Raw genomic sequence first — 21600 nt, forward strand, 5'->3', positions numbered from 1 at the left:
TAGTTTTAGAGTAGAATAAAGGAGCTTTTGTTTCCATGGCAAGAGAAGCAATTTGCACTATAGTACCACTGGCTGTAAGTATGATAGCCTCCAATGCTATTGTTTCACATGTGCAATTGATAATCTAAGTCCACTTTTATTTCGAACCAGTACTCTAAACACCATTACCAGCACTGACAATGGCATCCCATTGAAAGGCTGCAGTGCAGGACGCCTGGTGAAGCCGACCTGGCACCTGCACAGCCCTGTCGAGGAGGCTCCTTCCAGGTGGGCAATGCAAAGTGTTTGGTTTTGTTTAAAAGAACTTTTGTTTTGTTTTATTTTGTTTTGTTTTGAGAGGGGCTTGGTTTTTAAGCATGCAATAGATAAATAAAAGATCACCAGTTTTCAGTCTTCAAGAGTTCTGTATCTAGACCACAAAGTTTTGTGCGATGGCCATGAATACTGTAGGGAAGCCTTCCTAAGAGAACAGTAGTGCATCCCCTATAGAGAAAGCAACACATGGGCCATGTGAAAAACACAGGTAACAAGCTGTTAAGGCAAGGAAAGGCTTTTCATTTATATTTTGTTTCTCAACTGAATGTGAAAACAGAGCCGGAAGAATTTTGAATGTCTTCACAACAAAAATAAATAAATAAATAAAAAAAATATATTTTAAAGTTGCATAGACAGTGAAATACCATTTCAAGTAGTCATAAATAAATACAGCACATGGACTCTACGATGTTAATTCCTGAGAACTACAGAAAGAGAATATTGCTTCAGCTAAAACTTCAGTGTTACATAAGTACCTTACTATAAATAATAACTACCTGTGGTAACCTAATGATTTTAAGGGCTAAAGCAGCAGCCACGTCAAGTATAAGCTCGCATTTCCTTCTGATTTTCATGTCTGACACTGACATTTTCTCAAATTGATGGCCAGCACAGAAGCCCTCTCTGCCACCCCGGCAAAGTATGTTAGGAGTTGCATATAATGTAAATTATAAAGTTATACTCTGTTTTGAGCAATTTTATGCCTTTAGCCCTGATGTGACATAGAAACCCAGGCCACCCCACTGAGGAATTGCCTTCAGCCGTAGCAGATAGAGAAAGCTCATTTTCTCAGCCTGCCACAAGATTGTTCCCTACTCTGTTCATAACTGTACTGCAAATTTAAATGTCACATGCAATGGGGCATACACCTAACATTAATGGATATGCCACAGTACAATGCTTTCATTATTCACTTTTTTCTCATTTTTCCTGCTTTGCCACATTATTCTGTGTAATTATAAGGCTGCAGCCTCCCTCAGGAAGCTCTCACTTCACTGGCTTAAGTGGCACAGCATCCTTCAGAAAATGAAAGCTTTCTTTTCCTGCCATGGTAGGACTGGTGGAAGGTTTAGATGAGGATCCTATCTTCTCTAAACCCCACAAAACAGACAGTTTCTGTGGAGGGTTGTGAGGAAAAAGAGGACAAATGTTCTCTGCCTAATGCAGGGACTGCCTTGGACGTGGGCATAGGTATTGGGGGGCAGATTAGTAGACTGAGAAACTAGGAAAGAAAATAAAGCTGAGGTAAAAGGAAGGAAGAGTTAAGGTTTATGTCTGTCACAGATAATTTCTGGGTTTGGCACTCTTTTGCAAGGTTACACTGTTCTTTGCTATATTCCCCAGATCATGAACTCTATAGAAGAAGAGCTAGTTTCTCAAATATTTTGGAAATAGAAATTTAAAACACCATCTTTCAGCAATAAAGAATGATAATTTTCATTTAGTGAGTTACATATACTAGTTGTTTTGTTGTGCCATTGCTTTTCAGTCACTGATTTTCTAGTCACTGATTTTTACAGTTTTGCTTTAAAATCAATGGCCCAATATAGGCCATTAGAGTTTTTAGTAGTCCATTTACTTCCTTTCAGAATTTTTTTCTAGCAAAACTGTTTGAACAGCAAATACTGTTGTCTGCCTTACAGGTGCACCTGATGGAGCAGGGATTATCAGCTGCTATCCTGTCTCTGGCCATGCAACCCAAAACCTCATGGCTGGCTGACCGGGTGATGTGAGGTGGTGTCCAGGTAATTATTACCATTGACCGTTCTCACTTTGGGAGAAAGGCCTATGCAAAAAAAAAAAAATGTTGAAAAAGGAAAAAGGATAAGGAGGTATCTTAACGAGGGGAATTAACTCTGTTAAACTCTGGTTACCAGCTCCTATCCAATGTCTAACATGAAACACCCAAAGACTTGCCTTCACTTTTCATTTAAGAATTGCTCAACATTTTCTTCAAAACTTTATAAAATTATTTTTACATTTACATCAAATTCTGCAGTGAAGAAGTATGTTCAGCCAGCTCAGCCTGAATATATATAGGCATCCAGCAGTGCCCATAATAAAAGGCAGCTGATGAACAAATATTTTGTCTAGAAGGCGATTGTATAGATGCTTATGTGAAAATGACATTTTCCTAACCCCAAACTGTATAATGTGAACCCATAGCATTGTGCATTTTTATGAAAAGATTTGCTTTCATTATGCTTTTAGTAAATATTTAGTGTTTAGAAAAATGTGTTCTAAAGGTTTTGTTGATTTTTTTTTCGGTTGCAGAAATCTGCTGGAAAAGGTACATCTAGTGCATTTTATGAAAACACATGGAGATAGATAAAAACATTTTACTTCTATATTCATTACTGAGTCTCTGTTCTAATCGAGGTTTCTTGAATTAGTGTTACAATATTTTTTCAAGGTTAGTAATCACTTGGACAAAACTGTTCATTTAGCATAAAACAGAATACAAAGGACTGTTTAAAACATTCTTTTGCAGAGAAAAGGTTTCAGTCCTACTGCTATCCTATGCACTCCAAAGCCTTTATAAATCTATGTTGCATGTCTTAGTTCTACAAATTATTATGTTTTCAAGACAGACATGCTTTAATCACTCAAACCTCAAGAAACATGGTGAGGTCGGGAGAGAATTATGATTTAAAAGCCAAGATAAAAATAACCAATCCGTCTTTCTTCCCTTCCTCCCTAACAAGGCAAAGGAAACAAACAGATGTGCACAGCAAGGATTATTTTCTCACACATACTATTGTATTAGATAATATTGACTGCTATTTTCTTCTACACATACAGGACACAAGCACAACCATTCTAGTGTAATGGAGATAATTACTACCAGTTATATCTATCTGGTGTGAATCACAGTTTTCTCTTGCTAAAAGGTAATTTGTGCTATATTCGAACAGAGAATTTGAAAAACAAAAGTTAGCTCCTTGTTTTTTGTTTCCTTTTCTTTTTTCTTTTTTTATTATTTTTTTTAATTTAATGTGTAACCTACCCTATGTTATTTACTATGAAAAGAAAGCAGGTTGTTTGTAAAATCTGGCTCTGGTATAACTTAATGTCTTCACAGCTAATTTTATATAGTCATTGTGAACATGGTTGAAATTGTAATGAGCTTGCTCTGCAATTTCATATGAAAATTGTTAGAAACCTAATCCATAATGCAAGACAGCAGAACACTTTATAGGTAAGTTACCCACAACACAGCAATAAATCAAAGTAAGTCTCACCTGTCATTTTAAAAGCAGTGGGAGTCTATTACAGTTTGGCACAGGTATGATGCAGCCATGTGGATAGCATTTGGCTTGCACAGTACCTGCTACTGGGAGGAACCAATCGCCTTTTTAGAGATACAAGGCAAAAATAACCAGCCCGATTACCCCAGCAAGATTGACTGTAACGAGAAGCTGAAATACAATAATGAAGTACCAGGACAAAAGAGGAGAGCAGTCTAGTAAGAATGTTCTGACTGATTTATATTCCTCTCCTAAAGTCTTACCCTCGAACTGAGCATACTATTAAGTTCCACTTGAAAAGAAACAAGCACGTTTATTTTGTTATCACTGTACTGTTAAAGGTGAGTAACTTCTGATTTTTGATTAGGAGGAGAGGGGGAATACATCTGTCCTTACTTGTTGCAACAGTATCTGTTGTGCTTTCCCATTTCAAAACTTGGAAGATCAAGGTCAAATTAAATATCACAACTATGTGCAGCAAAAATTCAGGGAAGCAGAATAAATGCAAATTGATAAAGATGAGCTTACAGAAAGAGAAAGCAAGCAATGCCAGTAAAGGCCCTATCTTGACACAACAAATATTTTCATGTTCAGTGAGTAAGTCTCTGTCCGTGCAGTCCACACTGGCTCTAGTGGCTGTACTTACGTATTCATTTATATGTCTGAGGGTTGAGTTCACAATGGTCTTAATTAGACATCAAAATATTTAAAAGAATGCACAGAAATAAAAGAATTAACATATCTACAAATTCTTTTATGTGCACGTTCTTTCAAATAACAGTATGCACTCTGTGAAACAGAATATCTGAAAAGTTTTTTCTGAGCTGCAGCCATTTGTTTTTTCCCTTTCAGAATGTTTTGTAATTCAGCTATACCAAATATCTTTTAATAACTTGCTTTATTCTAAGAAATCTCGTTGCTTTCTACAAGGATCAGTAAAGTTCACAGAAGACAGAAATACTACGTCTATCCATTGAGCAACCTGACACCTGATGTTTGCCAAAACAGCATAAGATGTTAAGACAATTCAGAAATAATCCAAAAGTCAAGAATTCCAGACCCATTTCTAACTATAAGACACTCTGGACTTCCAAATAAAATCACAAAACCAAGAATTATAACTACCAGAAACAATCCACAGATACTGGCTCAGGCACTGACTCTCAGTTATTCCTAAATATTTAGGGAATAATGAATTTCTACTTTGCAATGCTGTGATGACTAGAACGCTTTTGGCACAGTCAATACTCGGTCCTGAAGGTCCAAGACTTTATGAAAATTTTAGCAACTCTTGCACCTGATCATTCATAACACACTTCAAAAATTGTTTACTATTTAAAATATTGCACTGTGGCAAAGCTAAATAGGATATGTACCTATGCAAGCTGATGAGATTTTTATAAAAACTTGCAAAACTACAGGCTGATAGCCAGTGACAAGATTGTGCTTTATTTCCCTTTTTTTTTTCTTGCGAGTAGATATAACCACAGGATAAAGTAAACCATCCCTCATTCTCCAAAATAAGTAATTCCTTTGGGGTGGCATGTATACTGTAGCACAACTGCACAGAAAAGATAAGATTTATCTGCAAAATGGCTCACCTCCTCCAGCAATCTGAACATGACATGACCTATTGCTAAAATTATGCTGTATAAGTGAAAACAGGCTATTGTCAAGTAAAGAAAAGGAGTTGAGACCAATCACAGAACATTTTTGTGTTACACTATTTTCAGGCTTTCTAAAAACCACTAGCAGCAGCAGAAAAGCAAGAGGTCCATTTCTAAAAGAATGTAACACAATGAAAAGCTACTGAACTTAGAAATCAGTATTTCATGAGAAACTTTGCTGATCAGATCAGATTCAGGAATTACATGCTAAAACTCCAGTATTGCAAGTTCAGCTAGGTGTCGAAAATTCAAGTTCTGCAATTTGTATTTTGAATATCTGTCCAGTTTAAGCAAAAAAAGCCAGAACAACTAGATTTTCAAAGATTTTAATGAATGGTGTATATATAATATGTAGGCAATGGAAACTCTTCTTTATCTGTTTCACTCTAGCTCATCTGACTCTGGACTCCAGCAAGGGCAAACTGACCAAAAATTATATTCACATTTGCATGTACATGGATATTTATATTGAGTTTAATAAAAAATATACCAAAAGCTGGCACAAGCCTAGTTAAACAGTGATGTGGTCCTGAGTTTGCCATAGCTCTTCCTTTTCTACGCATTTGCATCATACCAGAATTGCCATTTCCTAGACTCCTGTGGAAATACGCAAGTCCCTGATACTTACAGATGAGATAGATAGTCACAGATATCTAAGATTTTCCAGAAAAGTCTTCTAGACACCAAAGCTGTACTAACGAGCATGCCAAGAACTTGGTATCTGGCTTGTTCCACCTTCAGTTAACCATGAAGTGCTTGAAACTTAGGAAAACATCGAAGAGCTGCCTCCTATTCCACATAAGAAAAGGCAGAGGCATCAGTGGCTGAATGAGTGGCTACCAAGTCTTGATTTATTCTATGGCAGAGCCCCTTCACCACACCCTAAAATAACCGCTCAGAGAAAGAAGCACAAAGAGGTGGTCCCCCTTCCCAGTTTTCGAAGGTAGGACCTCAGATGTCTCAGTGCACGAGGTGCTCAAGTAGGTACTGCAGCCTCGTGGAGGTGAAGGGAAACGGTAACATGCTTTGGCCACTGCTGCCCCAAAACTGTCCCTGAGAGCTTGATGCCTCTTGCAAGTGCATGTCGAGTGTCTCCCCATGGACTACACAGACAATTTAGATATCCAAACTGGAGGTGTGAGGAGCAGACTCGAAAAGCTGGTGCAAGGCCTTGTGCTGCAAAATCTAAAGCCATCTTCCTGCCCTAACCCCATTATTCATTTGCAAACATTTCTTTGGATACTTAAAAAGAAAATGAAAAATGAGCAATCTGTGCTTCAAATCCTAATGCTGTCTATGTAAAAATACCCAATTGCGAATTGGGTAAGTTGCTTTTAAATTATCTTTATATGCAATTATTGCTTTTTATCTGTAGAAAAGTACTTTTAGATCCTTTTCTCCCTTTGAACTAGACTGATTTAACTGAAAATGTGCTAAAAGACCATAAATTAAGACCATAAGGTAAAAGCAGAGAATAGGGTTCGAAGGATATGTCATTTGGGACATTTGAAGTTGATGTCAAGCCCAGAATTCTTTCACAGTTTTAATAATGATTTAACATATCTTCCCATGACTGGGACAGCATCCACTATATGAAGATAGTTGTCATTTTTTAAAATTTTATATGATATGTATATGGTTGAATTAAATATACTGTATGCTTCTTTACTACTTGCAATTGATTAAATTGCTTTGATTGTTTTTCCTATTTTGCAACCTCGTACAGTTTTTTGAGTTGCTTACCAGTAGAGAAAAATCAAAATATACAAAATGATAGCATAATGAAAATGGATCTAATAGTTGTCATTTTATCAAACCAATTTAAAAATCTTTATGAGCATGAAATAATCTGTATGCTAGTACAAATCTTGCCTCTATTAGCTTGTTGTGACTTTGTTCCTGGATATTTTATGCCCATGACAGACTGGAACAGAGGAAATATTAACCTGTCTTCAATCAAGACTATTCAATGACATCCACAACATTAGGTGAACATCTTCCTATTAAAAACTGCCAACATCTAAAGGAAGAAGAAATATTTTACTAATGATCTTTAGCTCCTTGTCAAGTGACTGTTCATTTGGCTGCTTTGTTTCACACTAGTTTGTTAACAAATTCTGCATATGCATTTCTAGTTGTTTCAAATAAATGTTGCCTTTGCAAAGGCAAATGTCTTTGAGATGTGGTGACTTCCTAGATACTAGAAAATGTCAAAGGAGTTATCACTTAAAGTATTACTTTTATTTACTACTGCAATCATCTTTGACTTACACCAAAGATGGAGAGTGTTAAAATGCTATTGATTCATTGATTTATTCTGTCCTTTTACAAGGTAGAATGGTCTGTCAGACTTTCTTACTGAAAAGGGAATATGGATTGAGTATACCTGGGTTGGACATGTCTTTCTCCTTTGTCAGGTATTGGCCCATCACTCATTGATATCAAGATCTGATGTATGTGTTCAATCTGAGAGGTATTTTTTCCCTGAGAACAGTTCCACCCACTTCAGCAGAAAAACATCTGAACTTCCTCAAAGTGACCAGAATGTACCAATGCATCCTTTTTTGTAGCATTTCTTGGTATGTGTATTTCTTGGTATTTCTTTATTGTCTACCTTCTACATTTCACAGCTTATAATCACTGTTAATCCACTCTGATAAATGATGTCTTCAGCCCGTAACAGTAAACATGTGGAGCAATATTTGCTTTCTTACCATTCTTTGATTTCTCTCAGCATGCAATGCTTGGCACAGGTCAAATTCTTAGCCGGTGCTCTTAGATGGTTTTTGATTTATTTGGCTTAATGAAAGCTCTCTCTTGTCTTCCTGTGTTTATTTCTTCCATTTTGAATTACGCCTGTTCTAGTTTTGCATACCCTGAGCTTTGGGAGGATCTGAATGAGGAAGATATGGTGATTTCAGCAAATATGTCACTTGTAGCTGCTTTCAGTGTGAGAAGGATCAGAACTCTCCTTCCATTAGTTGCATTCCACAAATACATTTATGAAATATTATTTTAGCTACAGCAGAAAAAACAGTCAGCTACAGTCAGGAAAAAAAGGGAAGTAAGATTTTGGCATAATATTACTCAGAGAAGAACCAAAGAACAAACTTGTTCTTCATCTCCGCTATTATTCTGTGTTGCCTAGCAATTCCTGTTAATTAAATTTTCTGTAACTCTTATAAAGAAAACAATGGAGCCAAGAAATACACAATCCTATATATGTAAGACTAAAAAAAAGAAGTTGATCCTAGCATTTAAGCCCAAAAAATCAAAACAAGTCACAGCCTCCTGATTTTTCCAATTTTTTAATTCCAGGAGAAAAAAAAGCAATGCACTAGGCAAAAATAGATATTGCAGTATATATACTAAAACTCTGAAACCTGTGGCTGGAGATTTGATTTACCTTTTTCTCAAGTCTCAGTTAAGTGAAATAGAAACTATTTTTATTGGCAAATAATTTAGAAAATATGCTGATAAAATGGACAGCACAAACTGGTCTTTGAAATACTCATTTATCCAGTTTGCAGAGTAAAGAAAAATATACGATATTCATTAGCAGTATATATTAATGGCTTATAATTCTTAGGCTATAATCAAAGATTTATTTCAAATTATATGATTAAACTATAATAAAGCAATGGGAAAGAATATACAAACATGTCAGTACAGTTGTTATAGCTGATAAATATTATTTCAGGGTCTCAGAAATCAGTAGAAAAAATTCTTTAATTGAGACATCCTTTAGCTCTAGCCCATAATAACTGGCATACAAATGGCTGCCAGAAAAAGATAAATATTTTTCTAAAGCATAGAAACATGCAATTTCTGGCTCATTTATTTCATTCCTGATTGTCAATGCCATGCTATGTTTTTGCCTCTGATGTCAGGAAACAAGTAAGAAATAAAAACAAAAAGAAGAATGAAAATGTTGAGAGCTGCAGGAACTGAAAAATGCCAGACGTTTCTATGCTAATGTTTAATAAAGTGTGTGCATAAAAAACAGAGGAAAAAAAAAAAGCTTTGTTTGTTGTTCTGTGAAAACATGAGAAATGCAATACCGCTTGTCTGCTGCTGGGTTTTAATTTACACCAAAAATGCAAATGAAACTGGCTTTACTTAACACATTTTAAAATATATTAATATTTTTACACATGCACTATATTTCTGATGCTCAAAACATTGTGATATCATGCTGCATCCAGGAAGGTCTGAGGATAATGATTAAGATGAGATTTCAGGTGGATGGTGACATTTCTGCTGATTTCATACATCTGTATATGTGTGTGTATATATGTTGACCCTAACCTCTAATGAAACTGCAGTTATACTAGGTTTAGGGTTTCCTTCTCTATGTCTTCCTTTATGTCTATGGTTAAGATGTTTCTGCCCCACAGCTCCCTACAAGTGTCCCATTTTGATAAAATTACTTCCCTTTCAGCTGGCAGAACAGACCCAACAAGCCAGTTAGTTTGGGTTAAATCACCTACCAGGATTAGCCCCGTGACTTTATACTGAGATGGATTAGGGGTTTTCACATGGTCACTGACAGAGCTCAAATTCTTAGAGGTTTTAGCGCTCACTCTTCCTCTCCTTCTAAACCTCTCATTCTCACTTACGTTTCAAGATACCACTGTGTGGGCTTTCTTGCTTGCAAACTTTTGTTTTGAACAGCTGTGAGATTAATGTGTCTTTCTGTTACTGGACTTATAGCTCACCCCTTACCTCTCATAATCTCTGATATATTGACCCCATGGTCTTGTTGCGACTCAAGCTTAACAAAACTGAATGTAAACTCTTTTTCTCTCACACACTCTCAATTCCTCCCTCTTTGCCTGCTTGTAAAGAAAACAAACACCCCAATCCTTCCTACTCAAATCTTTTTTCAGCACTTCTCTGAGGTAGTTACAAACAAAACTAATTGATTTGGTCTGGTTCTTATTTAAAGGCCATTCTTTTGATATGTTCAAGTTATCCCTAAACTGCAATCAAAAGGAAATTGTATAGACATGCCCAAGCTACAGAGCTCAGGGCCCTTGTTCAACCTACCTACAGAGTGTAGCACAAGGGTACAAAGCACAGTCTGAACCAGGGGATGGAGTTTTCACAGAAGATTTTATGGAGTTTAAAGCAAGTTTCACATCCAAGATTTCATTCAATGCATGTGACACACAGAACCGTCTGCTTCCTAAGGAAAGTGGGTTCTTGTAGGAATATGTTGAACGCATGGCGCGTTCTGAATTCGTTCGTTTTCAGTGAAATCTGCTGCAGGACTCAGATGCTACTAGATTATTTCATGTAAACTTTTAAGGCCTTTTCCACATTTAAAACATCTCATTAATCTATTTCAAAACTTAAGAAGTTACATGAAAATGAGTTACCTTTTCTTGATATTGTCGCCGTGAGGAATCCAGAGACTGAATGAGGGCAGTGGCATGACCAACAAACATGGCATAACAAGTAGCCCCCACAATCATACTCAACATGGTTATCCAGAGGTCGGACATGCTGACAGGGGCACGGGCTCCATAACCAATGCAGAGCATATGGCTCATGGCTTTGAAGAGTGCATATGAGTACTGCTTTCCCCAGGAATCGTTCTACAAGAAAAGAGACAAGTGACTGAGCCAGCAAGCAGCTGAAGGGAAAAATACGTTTGTACCTGTATAGCGGGATCATAGATTACTGGCTCTGAAAGAGCAGTCTGGTAATGTATCCTCTGTGCATGAGAGGAGATATTCCTTCTAAATTGATTGTTAGATAAAGCGTCAGAGATTCTGCCAGATAATACTTAGCACAGTGAGATGAAATAAAATTGACTATTTTTAGTACATGATTGTATTCTTAAACGTGGGTGTTAACCTAATTACAAGGAGACTAAAGGTCAATTGTATTTTACAGTCCATGGCAGATGGATTAGAAAGAGCTGAGCATGCAGACTTATCAAGCACAAGAAGGTAGTATTTTGTTTTAACATGCATGAACATAGTCCTATGGCCCCATTTCTTTCTTTTCAGAGTTGTTCATTTTAACACATAACCACATTTCATCTTACCAGCTGCTTCACTTCCCAAGGACAGAAAAAAAGCATTATTTGTCATAACGCCTGCTTATCCTGTTTTTCCTTGTAATATTGTGTTTACAGCAGAAGCATTTCAATTCAAAAGTCTGTTTATTCTGCAATCATAGCATACCCATGTTCGCGGTCTGTGAAACCCAGCTCAAAAGAAAAGGTGAATACCTGGGTCCTGCATTTCTGATATGTAGCTACCCCTTCCCGTTCTCTCTGGGAGATAAGGACCTGATAGCTCACTCACAAGCTTTTACAATTGCAAAGGTGTTGTCAGCATCCTCCCTTTAGCTTTACATAGAGACAGTCAAAGGGGCTGTTCCCAGAGAAAAGCAGACACTTTAACACATTCCAAAAAGCCCTGGGACTCCTTGTTGGATTTTTCTATTTTCCTTGCCAAAGGAATGAAACGAGAACAGTTTTATAGCTGTTGATCATCCAGTGACCAGGAAAACAAATTGTGCTTGGAGGCACGCAGTGTACATGAGAAGAGACAGTATTTACCACAAGGAACTGAGAATAATTTCAGAAAAGAGGAAGTGAAGAAGGAAGAGCTGGGATGACATTAGTAAGATTAAGCAGTTATCCAGTATAGTGTCTAATATACAGGACCAAAAATAATAAACCCGTTAACATAAACAAATCTCCAAATCAGCAGTAGCATTTATACGTCAAATTTGCATATGAAATATCAATATTTGTGTCTGTCTTCCACCCATACAAGCTTTGCTCAGACGCTCTTTTTTCTCAAAGAGCTTCAGGCTTGCTCTCTTGCCATTTAAATGCCAAGGTTACTAACTACTCTTGTGCTTTTCATCTCCTAAAATGCTTTTTCTAGACCCCCTATTAGCTAAAATAACTGGTAACAGAAAATAAGCTAACAATTCTCGGATTGCAGATGACAATTACTATTTATTCAGTAATATAATAACTTACAAATTAATGGTTCCTCTGTATTTACACTTGTTTCTAAGTTAAAGCTTTTCAGATTTGTGAGCTGTTTCTGTCTTCACAAGTGAAAATTTTGTGTTGTAAATACTGCTAAGGAATAGGTTTTCGATGTCTGCACTTAAAAAAAAAGAAAAAGAAGAACTATTTTAGACTGCTGGGAATTAGGGGGGTTTCACTGAGCAACAAGGAAATAAGTTACCTTTTGTTTTGGGGCTTTAAAAAATACTCAAAAAATGAAAGAACTGAAGAAGCTTCCCTGAAAAATCTCCAGTTCAGGATTCAAATACCCAGCTGGAGAGCACAGAAACTCCTTGTTTCTGTGCTGTCTGGGTCAGTGCAGGTATTTTAATGCAAGTTCCCTGTCTCTCAGGAAAGCAGCTTACAGCAATCAAGGCACAGTCTATGCTGAAGGACTTTCCTTCCAGCTGGTATCAATCTCCTTTGGATGGAAATAATTAATAAGGGAATTGTTAGAGACCCATATCAAATTCTTTAACAGTTGCAGCTTGATATAGGCTATATTGGGGAAAACAATAAACTGCTTGCTGGAAAAAAATATATCTGTTTTTTAAGGCTACAAGTAGCATTATTAAAGCCACAGTATTCAAGAGATTGTAGGATCAAACACTCAGTTCTTGCAGGGCTCCATACAGTGGATCTTGCTCCTAAACTATATTTTTTAGCAGAACTATTATAAATATTAAATAGAAATAAAAGCTGATGTTGATCTTGTCTATGAATCTTTTCTATCATAACCTTGGTGTGATAAATCTCAATTAAAATTCTTTCAGTAAAATGACATTTTTACATCAAAGTCTTTGAGTTAATCCAAATGCTGGTTGATTTTATTTCTTGACTGAGATCCTTTACAAGTCTGTGAATTACAATTTTAAGTAAAATACCATTGTCTTTAAGAAAGAATAAGAAAATGGAAGTGAGGAGAAGCAAAAAGAAACAAAATACAAGGAGGGCTTTCTACTAAATATGTAACAAGGTGAGTGAAAACTAAATTAAATACTACTTGAGAAGTAGTACCATGAGGGAATAAGTGACCTGTAATAACAGAAGAGAAATAACTAAAAATGTACAACTAGATAAACAAATATATATTTAACCATATATCTACCTATATATATGCCAAAGTAGGATCCAACACCTCAAACAGTCATGATTACATCTGAATCCAGCCTAGAGGTCAAGGCCATCTCAAATGGCCATTTTGTTATATAAGCAGCATTAGATATTACTATATAGCTTGTGATAGGCCTTGTAACAGGCTAGGCACATTTCAGACTTCTGTGAATAGATGGCCCTGAGGAGCTGGTCCTCAGATGGGTAGAAAGGGTTTAGCAGAAGGAGAAAAAGACCTGGTGAAAAAGCCTGACAAAACATTTGAATTCAACTTGGATTTGGTTGCTGAAAATACTTGTCAATGCTTTTTTACGTGTTTCTTTTCCTTATTAATCAATAGGTTCTTGTAGAATCAGTTGCGAACATGGGTCTTTTTAGTTTCTATGGGGAATTTTTTTAAGATGATGCTGAACAAATACCTATGCAGAGGGTACAAACTTCAGTACAGTTAGCTGTGTTGTTCAATGATTTACCCCAAATATAGAAACCACTTAAAAATAACATTGGTTCTCATGTCAAATCCTATAAATCATGTATGCTACTACCAATGTTCCTATATGAAAGAATAATTATTGTTATTTAATTATTTTTCTACTTCTGTTGTATAACTTAAGGGTTTGGCAGGAGCAACTCTAACTTTGTTTCAATGTGAGAGTCTGGAATTTTCCACAGCCCCATTCCAATGTGCTGCTCTTTGCTGTACAAAAGTGAGGAGTGGCAATTCCTCTGCTACTAGCCTACAGAGTTGGTTTTTTTTAATAAGAAGCATTTTTGCCCTTGCATCATAACAAGATTTTTACATAACACATTCACAGACAATATCCCTGAGTTAATAAAAGTCTATCCTATGAAATAAATAATCCTGTGTTTACATAGTCAGCTTGTTTCTCCAAATGGTCATATTTTGGTTTTAATGTATAGATTAAAAAAACCCCAAAACATGAACCTCTATGAGCTGAAAAAATCTCTTACCAATCAGTAAAAAAGGGCATTTAACTTCTTAGTTGACAATGGGTTGATGACTGTTTCCAGATTAGCAGTAATCGGTTTAAAATGTTTTAAATGAAATGACATTAATTTGGAAAAACTATTAAAGACTGTAATTGTGAGAAATACCAAAGCTGTTTATCCAAGGACTGATTACATAATCTATCTTGATGACATTAGGAAATCCTCACATTTGTGAAAGGAATGGTCACTGATCATTTGCAATTAGTTTTGTAAGTATATACATTAATTTAGCAGTTATCCTAAAGAATACATTCATCACAGGGCACTTCTGATTTTTAAAGGTCTGTTTCCAATCCTCTTCCTTCACTGCAGGATGCTATCCTTTGTCTCATAATTTCACATGAACCTGATAGAAATAACTTTTTGTAATATTAACTTAAAATCACAGAAAGGTCACACGGCACTTTCTAAGGGACAACAATAAAAGGCAAATTATTTTTCTCAGTGGATTAAGAAAGGGTTTCTATTTTACTGGAATCTATGGAGGTTTTTCACCAGGAGATTTTGTTGTCATCAGACAAATCAATTCCACTCCCATACTGTAGTCATTCCCTCAGGCACAGCTTATCTTCCCTCAGCCATACCCATGCACTGAGATACAAATTGATTTAGAAATCTCATAACAAGCAGACTATTGCACATACAGTAGTGGTTTCCAAATTTTTGACTCAGTTCCTTTTTCCTTTCCCATCATGGTGACTGCATGTGTCACAGAAATGGTCCTCTCAGTTTGCAAGGGCATGCTTTACAATCACGGAGCAAAGATTGACTTTGGAATTAAGTGAAGTGGTTTCTACAAGGATCTTGAACTCACATGCCTGATTCTCCCTTTCAAAACTGCAGTAGGAGTGGGGGAGTAGCCTGCCCCTACCCCAAAGAGCTTGCCTTGTAATCAATCACACACATCCATTCATGCCCACCATTGCCTTTAGGTTATTCTGAAAGTAAGTTGTATCTGAAGGAGGGAAGATGGATACAAATCTTGACAGGATATAGATGGTTTGTGTCTACGCTAGTAAATTAAAAAGTATCAGGAAGCATCTCCAGGCTCTAGAAATTGGTTCACATGGTTATACTGTTAGAAATGCCCCTGGTGTGGCACTGGCCACATAGCACTCTCCCAGCAATACCAGTTCTACTTAGGAGCTGGTGTGGGTGAGGAACCATTCCTTCTAGGCTGCCAGCATGAGCTTGTCCTGTGCTGAAACCCAAACGAGATTAATACTATGGACACAGCAGGTAGTTCCTATCCCAGTCCTACCCCAGTGCCCATTAAAAGTGGGCACTTTTAATTTATGAACTTGGAGGCAGCTAGACAGTCCATAAGTAAGTCCCCTGGTTTTAACGTTGTCACAGAAAGTTATTGCATAAAACGAATGTCAAGTTCAGGGTGGGGCTTCAAAGGTCGAAGAAAACACAAAGCATCTTTGCTCGCATGGTAGCACATACTGTAATGCAGTAGTGGCCCCAAGGAAACATCTGCCTAAAATGTGGAGGACATGAGCCACTTCTGGTCAAAGCTACTGTAAAAATTACAGTCCTTTCCAATGGGAATCCAATGAAACTGTATTTGCGTCTTATATGGCCATAACATGTTATTTGTATATATTTATTTGCAAGCCATTATTTCCAACAGTTTCTTAAGGACTTCTTAAATTTAAGAATTATTTAAAATATAGTTTAACTAATCAAAAAGGTGTGCTAAGACAAGGCTATACCTGCATGTTAATGACATTTCTAGTAGGTATGTCAGACAGAACTAGAAAAAAAGACACGTGTTTCTTACCAAATCCTGCATCATCTAAGTTCAATGGCCAAATCCTCCCAACTGTTACACTTAACTTTCCATAACAGTTTTATTGTCTATAAAAGTTTTATTGTCCTCAAATGTTTCTCGTGCTTTCGATTTGGCATCTACATGTCTGCAAATTCTGGCTCTGCTTTTGTATTTCAGAAAACAAGTTATATCCATTAGCAGTAATTTCCCTGTGTCAACTAGTTATATGCGCGTAACACTGATATGAGACTAGAATTGGGCCTCTGTATGAAATCTATCATTTCAACAGTAATCCATATATACATTTTGATATGGATATACAGCTTACATACTTGTCCATCAGTCAGCTACATAATTTACTGCCTCTGGCTTAATACAGTTCCTTTAGAACGACACATTAGTTAAAATCTCAGACAGGAAATTACAGCAAAATACTATCTTGGCACTTCAACTTTCAAAAATGTTGTTTGAATACCACAGTGAATAACCAAGTTGGCCAATGGGAAAGTTGTGCAATGTTTATCATTTCAAAACTCATGCAATGGTGAATGTACTATCATGCAAAACCTCTACTTCTTATCACAGCTATTATTACTAAGAATCTCTTGTTGTTTTCTAAAACTAGTAAACAAAGGCAAGGTGGGATCAGACTTGGAGGACTAAAAATTCTGCTGTTATTAAAAAAATCTTAAGAAGCGCAAGGAAGAAGAGTATATTTTAGGAAGTGTGTAAATACATATGATTTAAGGAAAAAACCTGAGTCGGTAAGCTCAGGGGAATAAGCAGATATCTTCAGAATCTTCTCAACATTTCTCTCTGCTGACATGTGCACAGATAACGGATGGTGCAAATGATTCAGCATATACTTTCGAGACCAATATGGGCAGAAAAATTTTAGAAAGTGTTTGGCATTGCATTTCACAGGAAAAGAGGTTTGACTGGAGGAGCAATGACTAAATATTACATATTTCACTTGTTCAGAGTCATTACGTGACTTTGCTGTCATTACAGCTTATTCATGTTTTAGTGCTCTGTCTTTGGCACTAGCCATCAAACAAAAACAACGTAGTGTAACAGATCGTTCTTTTTCTTTTGATTATTTTTCTGGATGCAGAAAAAAATGAATATTTATCTGCTAATACATTCCCCCATTAAAAGCAAGCAGCCAGAATATCTACCTGTGATCACCTTTTCATGGTAAGGATGAATAATTTTCTTTGTGGAATCAGTGTGGCAATTCATAAACAGCAATAGAAGTGCAGATATTTGGCTTATGCACACAGCCTGGTCTTTCACATATATTTTACTTATTATATTCACATGAATAGGCCCATTGCATTCAAAACAATGGTTCACATAAGAAGATACGCTCAAAATCTCATAGGGGAGGCTTCCCTGTACACTGCTCAGTACTGCTCTTTGTTCTGTGTATCTCTACCTAATCAGAGATACAACCACAAATTCCTACAGCTGTGCATATAAGGTTACAAAATAATAAAATAAAGCTTATGGGAAGAATACTTTTTCTATTCTTTTGCCTGTGAATCAGCTCGCTCTGACTCATCCTTTTGTCTGGTCACTGTGCTCCCTTAACTGAACCCAGAAGACTGAAGAAAGTTTTTAATGCATGAATCCCATTTAAAATAACATTCCATTCCAAAGGATTATTTCAGTAAGAATTTTTAAGGAATTACAGCTTACAAAGCCATTACAAAGCTTTTATAAAGTTTAGAGTAAAATGTTAAAAGCACAGACTATGTCTATTTTCCCCATGTGAAAATTTAATGGTGCTAGGAAACATTCTCCCACCATGGAATTTGATTGTCTGTACTTGTAATTTTTCAGAAAGCAGTAGTTTTGGCTAGGGCCAATTAATACTCTCCAAAAGAACTCCTGAACACAGCCTGAGAGTTAGCACAGGTTCACTTGAGGCCACCTTGCCTTGGTAACTAAGAAGTCCAGTTGTACGGAAGGAGGCTGTGGAGGCAATTGACTTCCAGGAGAGAAAACAGACCTGGGCATGTTTAATCTACCACTCTAAATACAGCCCCCATGTCAGTCAGTCAGTGACAAACTAAAGGACGAACACTGGTGAAGGAATTTTCCAAAATGTACCTGTTGCTTCGTCTCATGCCCATCTGCTGGAAAAGCAAGATCAGAATGCAGTGAAGCAGTCAGGCGCTTTTAAAGGTTTTGTGTTCCAGTGCTTTAAAGAACTCTCACAGGATGTGAATTGCTTCTGCAAGGGGGACGTCAAGGGGCTCTATACTTTGCCTACCAGTTGTGACTAATTTTTTATACATCTGTTTTCAAACTCATTAGGTGGCATCATCTTTAGTAACAATTACTACCACTGGAGAGCATTCCTTCTCCCCTCTTTCGAAATCAATTTCATTATCACAAAATACATATAAAAAAGTAAAGTTTTTACAAATGCATATCACTGAAACTGCAGATGTTATCATGCCATTCTATGCTGAACTTTGTTCTTCAAGATCCTTTTATGAAAATTTATCAAATAATCTAAAAATCTGATTAAGACATTTGGCTTTTGTTCTCCTCTCCCATAGCACACTTGGAGTTTGATGGAGTTCAAATCACACTGGTTTTTGATCCTGAAAAAAACCTGAAGTGCCATTGTTTACAAGGGATTGACTGGAACAGACACACATTGTCCGCTGAAGGGAAAATACATTGTAATCATAATAAGTACACAGTAAGTATTGTGTGGTCACAATAAGTGATTACAACAACTAAGTACATCTACAGGTGTTTAGTAAACATAATTTGACTAGGCAAGCAATGCACCCCAGAGAGAAACACTTTCTTACAAGAAAACAAAAAAAAAAGTCAAAACAATGGCATGTCTAATAGGAGAATACCTAAATCCTGCAAGGAAACATTTTTGTTGAGAAACTGAAGTTCATGAAATAGCACTGTTCTGGAGAGGTAGAAAATCAGTGTGCATTAAAGATACCGTATCTTTTCTTCTGCTCTTTTCAGTTGGTGAAAGGAGCTGGATATGATGCAAAACAGTTTACTTAACAAGCCTCAAGCATTGAATCAAACCATTTATTAAATGCTTTTATAATGCAACCATTGAGAAAAGCTTTGAATTTTCAACAGTAGTTATCTGATAGTGAAGAACAGGCAGATGATAACATGGGCTTAATATAGTACAGTTCTGGGAGATGGCTGAAGGAGTGAAGTGACATAAACCTGACTCATGACTCCACAGCGTACTGCTTTACTGAAAACTGTTAGGAAGAATCTCCACCATCATAGACAATATTTGCAACCAATTTAGAAAAGAGAACTCGGCAGAAGGAATTGCATCTCTCTATTCTGTGAACAACTCAGACTAGACAGCAAATTATGTGAAGCATCTGATCCCAAATAAAATGACAAATGAAAATGATACGTTTTTGGCAGTGGACATTTAGCTTTCTGAGTGCTATCACCATTCTCTTTGAATCAAAGTGATTTTGAAGCTACATAAAAACAAGGAAGGAAACAACTAATGTAGCAAGTGGCAGAAATGGCTATTATTAGGAAAAGGCTAGGCAAACTTGATGATACATGAACTGAAAGATACATAGACAGACATGCACAAAATCATAGTATCACAATGCTTTCTCACTAAGAACATCTCAAAAGCCTGATTTTCCAAGAAATCAAAGAATCACAGGATCATTAAAATTGGAAAAGACCTCTAAGATCATCTAGTCCAACTGTCAACCCAACACCTCCATGCCTACTAAACCATGTCCCAAAGTGCCACATCTACCTGTTTTTTGAACTCCTCCAGGGATGGTGACTCCACCACCTCTCTGGGCAGCCTGGTCAAATGCTGGACAACACTTTAACTAAAAAATTTTTTCCTAATATCCAATCTAAACCTCCCCTGGCACAACTTGAGGCCATTTCCTCTCGTCCTATGGCTTGTTACTTGGGAGAAGGGACTGACACCCACCTCGCTACAACCTCCTTTCAGGTAGTTGTAGAGAGCAATAAGGTCTCCCCTCAGCCTCCTTTTCTCCAGGCTAAACAACCCCAGCTCCCTCAGCCGCTCCTCATCAGACTTCTGCTCCAGACCTTTCACCAGCTTCGTTGCCCTTCTCTGGACACGCTCCAGCACCTCAATGTCTTTCTTGTAGTGAGGGGCCCAAAACTGAACACAGTATTCAAGGTGCAGCCTCACCAGTGCCGAGTACAGGGGCACGATCACTTCCCTAGTCCTGCTGGCCACACTATTCCTGATACAAGCCAGGATGCTGTTGGCTTTCTTGGCCACCTGGGCACACTGCCAGCTCATGTTCAGCTGGCTGTCAACCAACACCACCAGGTCCTTTTCAGCCTGGCAGCTTTCCAGCCACTCTTCCCCAAGTGTGTTGCATTGCATAGGGTTGCTGTGGCCCAAGTGCAGGACCCAACACTTGGCCTTCTTGAACCTCACACAATTGACCTTGGCCCATTGATCCAGCCTGTCCAGGTACCTCTGCAGAGCCTTCCTCCCCTCAAGCAGATCAACACTCCCGCACAACTTGGTGTCATCTGCAAACCTACTGAGGGTGCACTTGATCCCCTCATCCAGATCATTGATAAAGATATTAAACAAGACTGGCCCCAAAACTGAGCCCTGGGGAACACTGCCTGTGACTGGCCACCAACTGGATTTAACTGCATTCACCACAACTCTCTGGGCTCGGCCATCCAGACAGTTCTCTACCCAGCGAAGAGTACACCTGCCTAAGCCACAAGCCTCCACCTTCTCCAGGAGAATGCTGTGGGAGACAGTGTCAAAGGCTTTACTAAAGTCCAGGCAGACAACATCTACAGCCTTTCTCTCATCCACTAGGCGGGTCACCTAGTTGTAGAAGGAGATCAGGTTGGTCAAGCAGGACCTGCCTTTCATGAACCCATGCTGGCTGGGCCTGATCCCCTGGTTGGCCTGCACATGCCTGTTGAGCACACTCAAGATGAACTGCTCCATAATTTTCCCCAGTACCGAGGTCAGGCTGACAGGCCTGTAGTTCCCCAGGTCCTCCTTCTGGCCCTTCTTGTAGATGGACGTCACACTCGCAAGCCTCCAGTTGTCTGGGACCTCCCCTGTTAACCAGGACTGCTGATAAATGATGGATAATACTTTCATCCTTCTTCTATATACATACATACTCTAGCAAAACACTTTTTAAGTATTTGTAGAAATGTGTCCTTAGGAAAAAAAAAGAAGTGGATTACAGTAGATTAAAACAGTCTAATATAATCCACTCATAAAGGCAAATGTGTCTACAGAAGGTCTGAATCTGTTTTAATCTGCTTAAAAATGAATCAAGGTGAACCAACGCTACTTTCACACAGAGAATCAGCATAAATGTTGGGACTAGGATTCAGGAGATTCAGTGCTTTAAACAACAGGTTCTTTGCCTG

At 37.6% G+C, this 21600-nt stretch overlaps 1 protein-coding gene across 1 annotated transcript in view; it reads right to left on the minus strand.

The window, feature by feature from the left end:
- The window catches only part of HCN1 (hyperpolarization activated cyclic nucleotide gated potassium channel 1), a 215744-nt gene that overhangs the window by 65434 nt on the left and 128710 nt on the right, over nucleotides 1-21600 (minus strand). Inside the window, exon 4 of the mRNA XM_072859097.1 lies at nucleotides 10612-10830. Within this exon, the coding sequence (XP_072715198.1) occupies nucleotides 10612-10830 (219 nt within the window). The remainder of the gene's footprint in view (nucleotides 1-10611; nucleotides 10831-21600) is intronic.

This window comes from Ciconia boyciana, chromosome 4 (assembly GCF_034638445.1).
Source record: "Ciconia boyciana chromosome 4, ASM3463844v1, whole genome shotgun sequence".
Taxonomy (NCBI): domain Eukaryota; kingdom Metazoa; phylum Chordata; class Aves; order Ciconiiformes; family Ciconiidae; genus Ciconia; species Ciconia boyciana.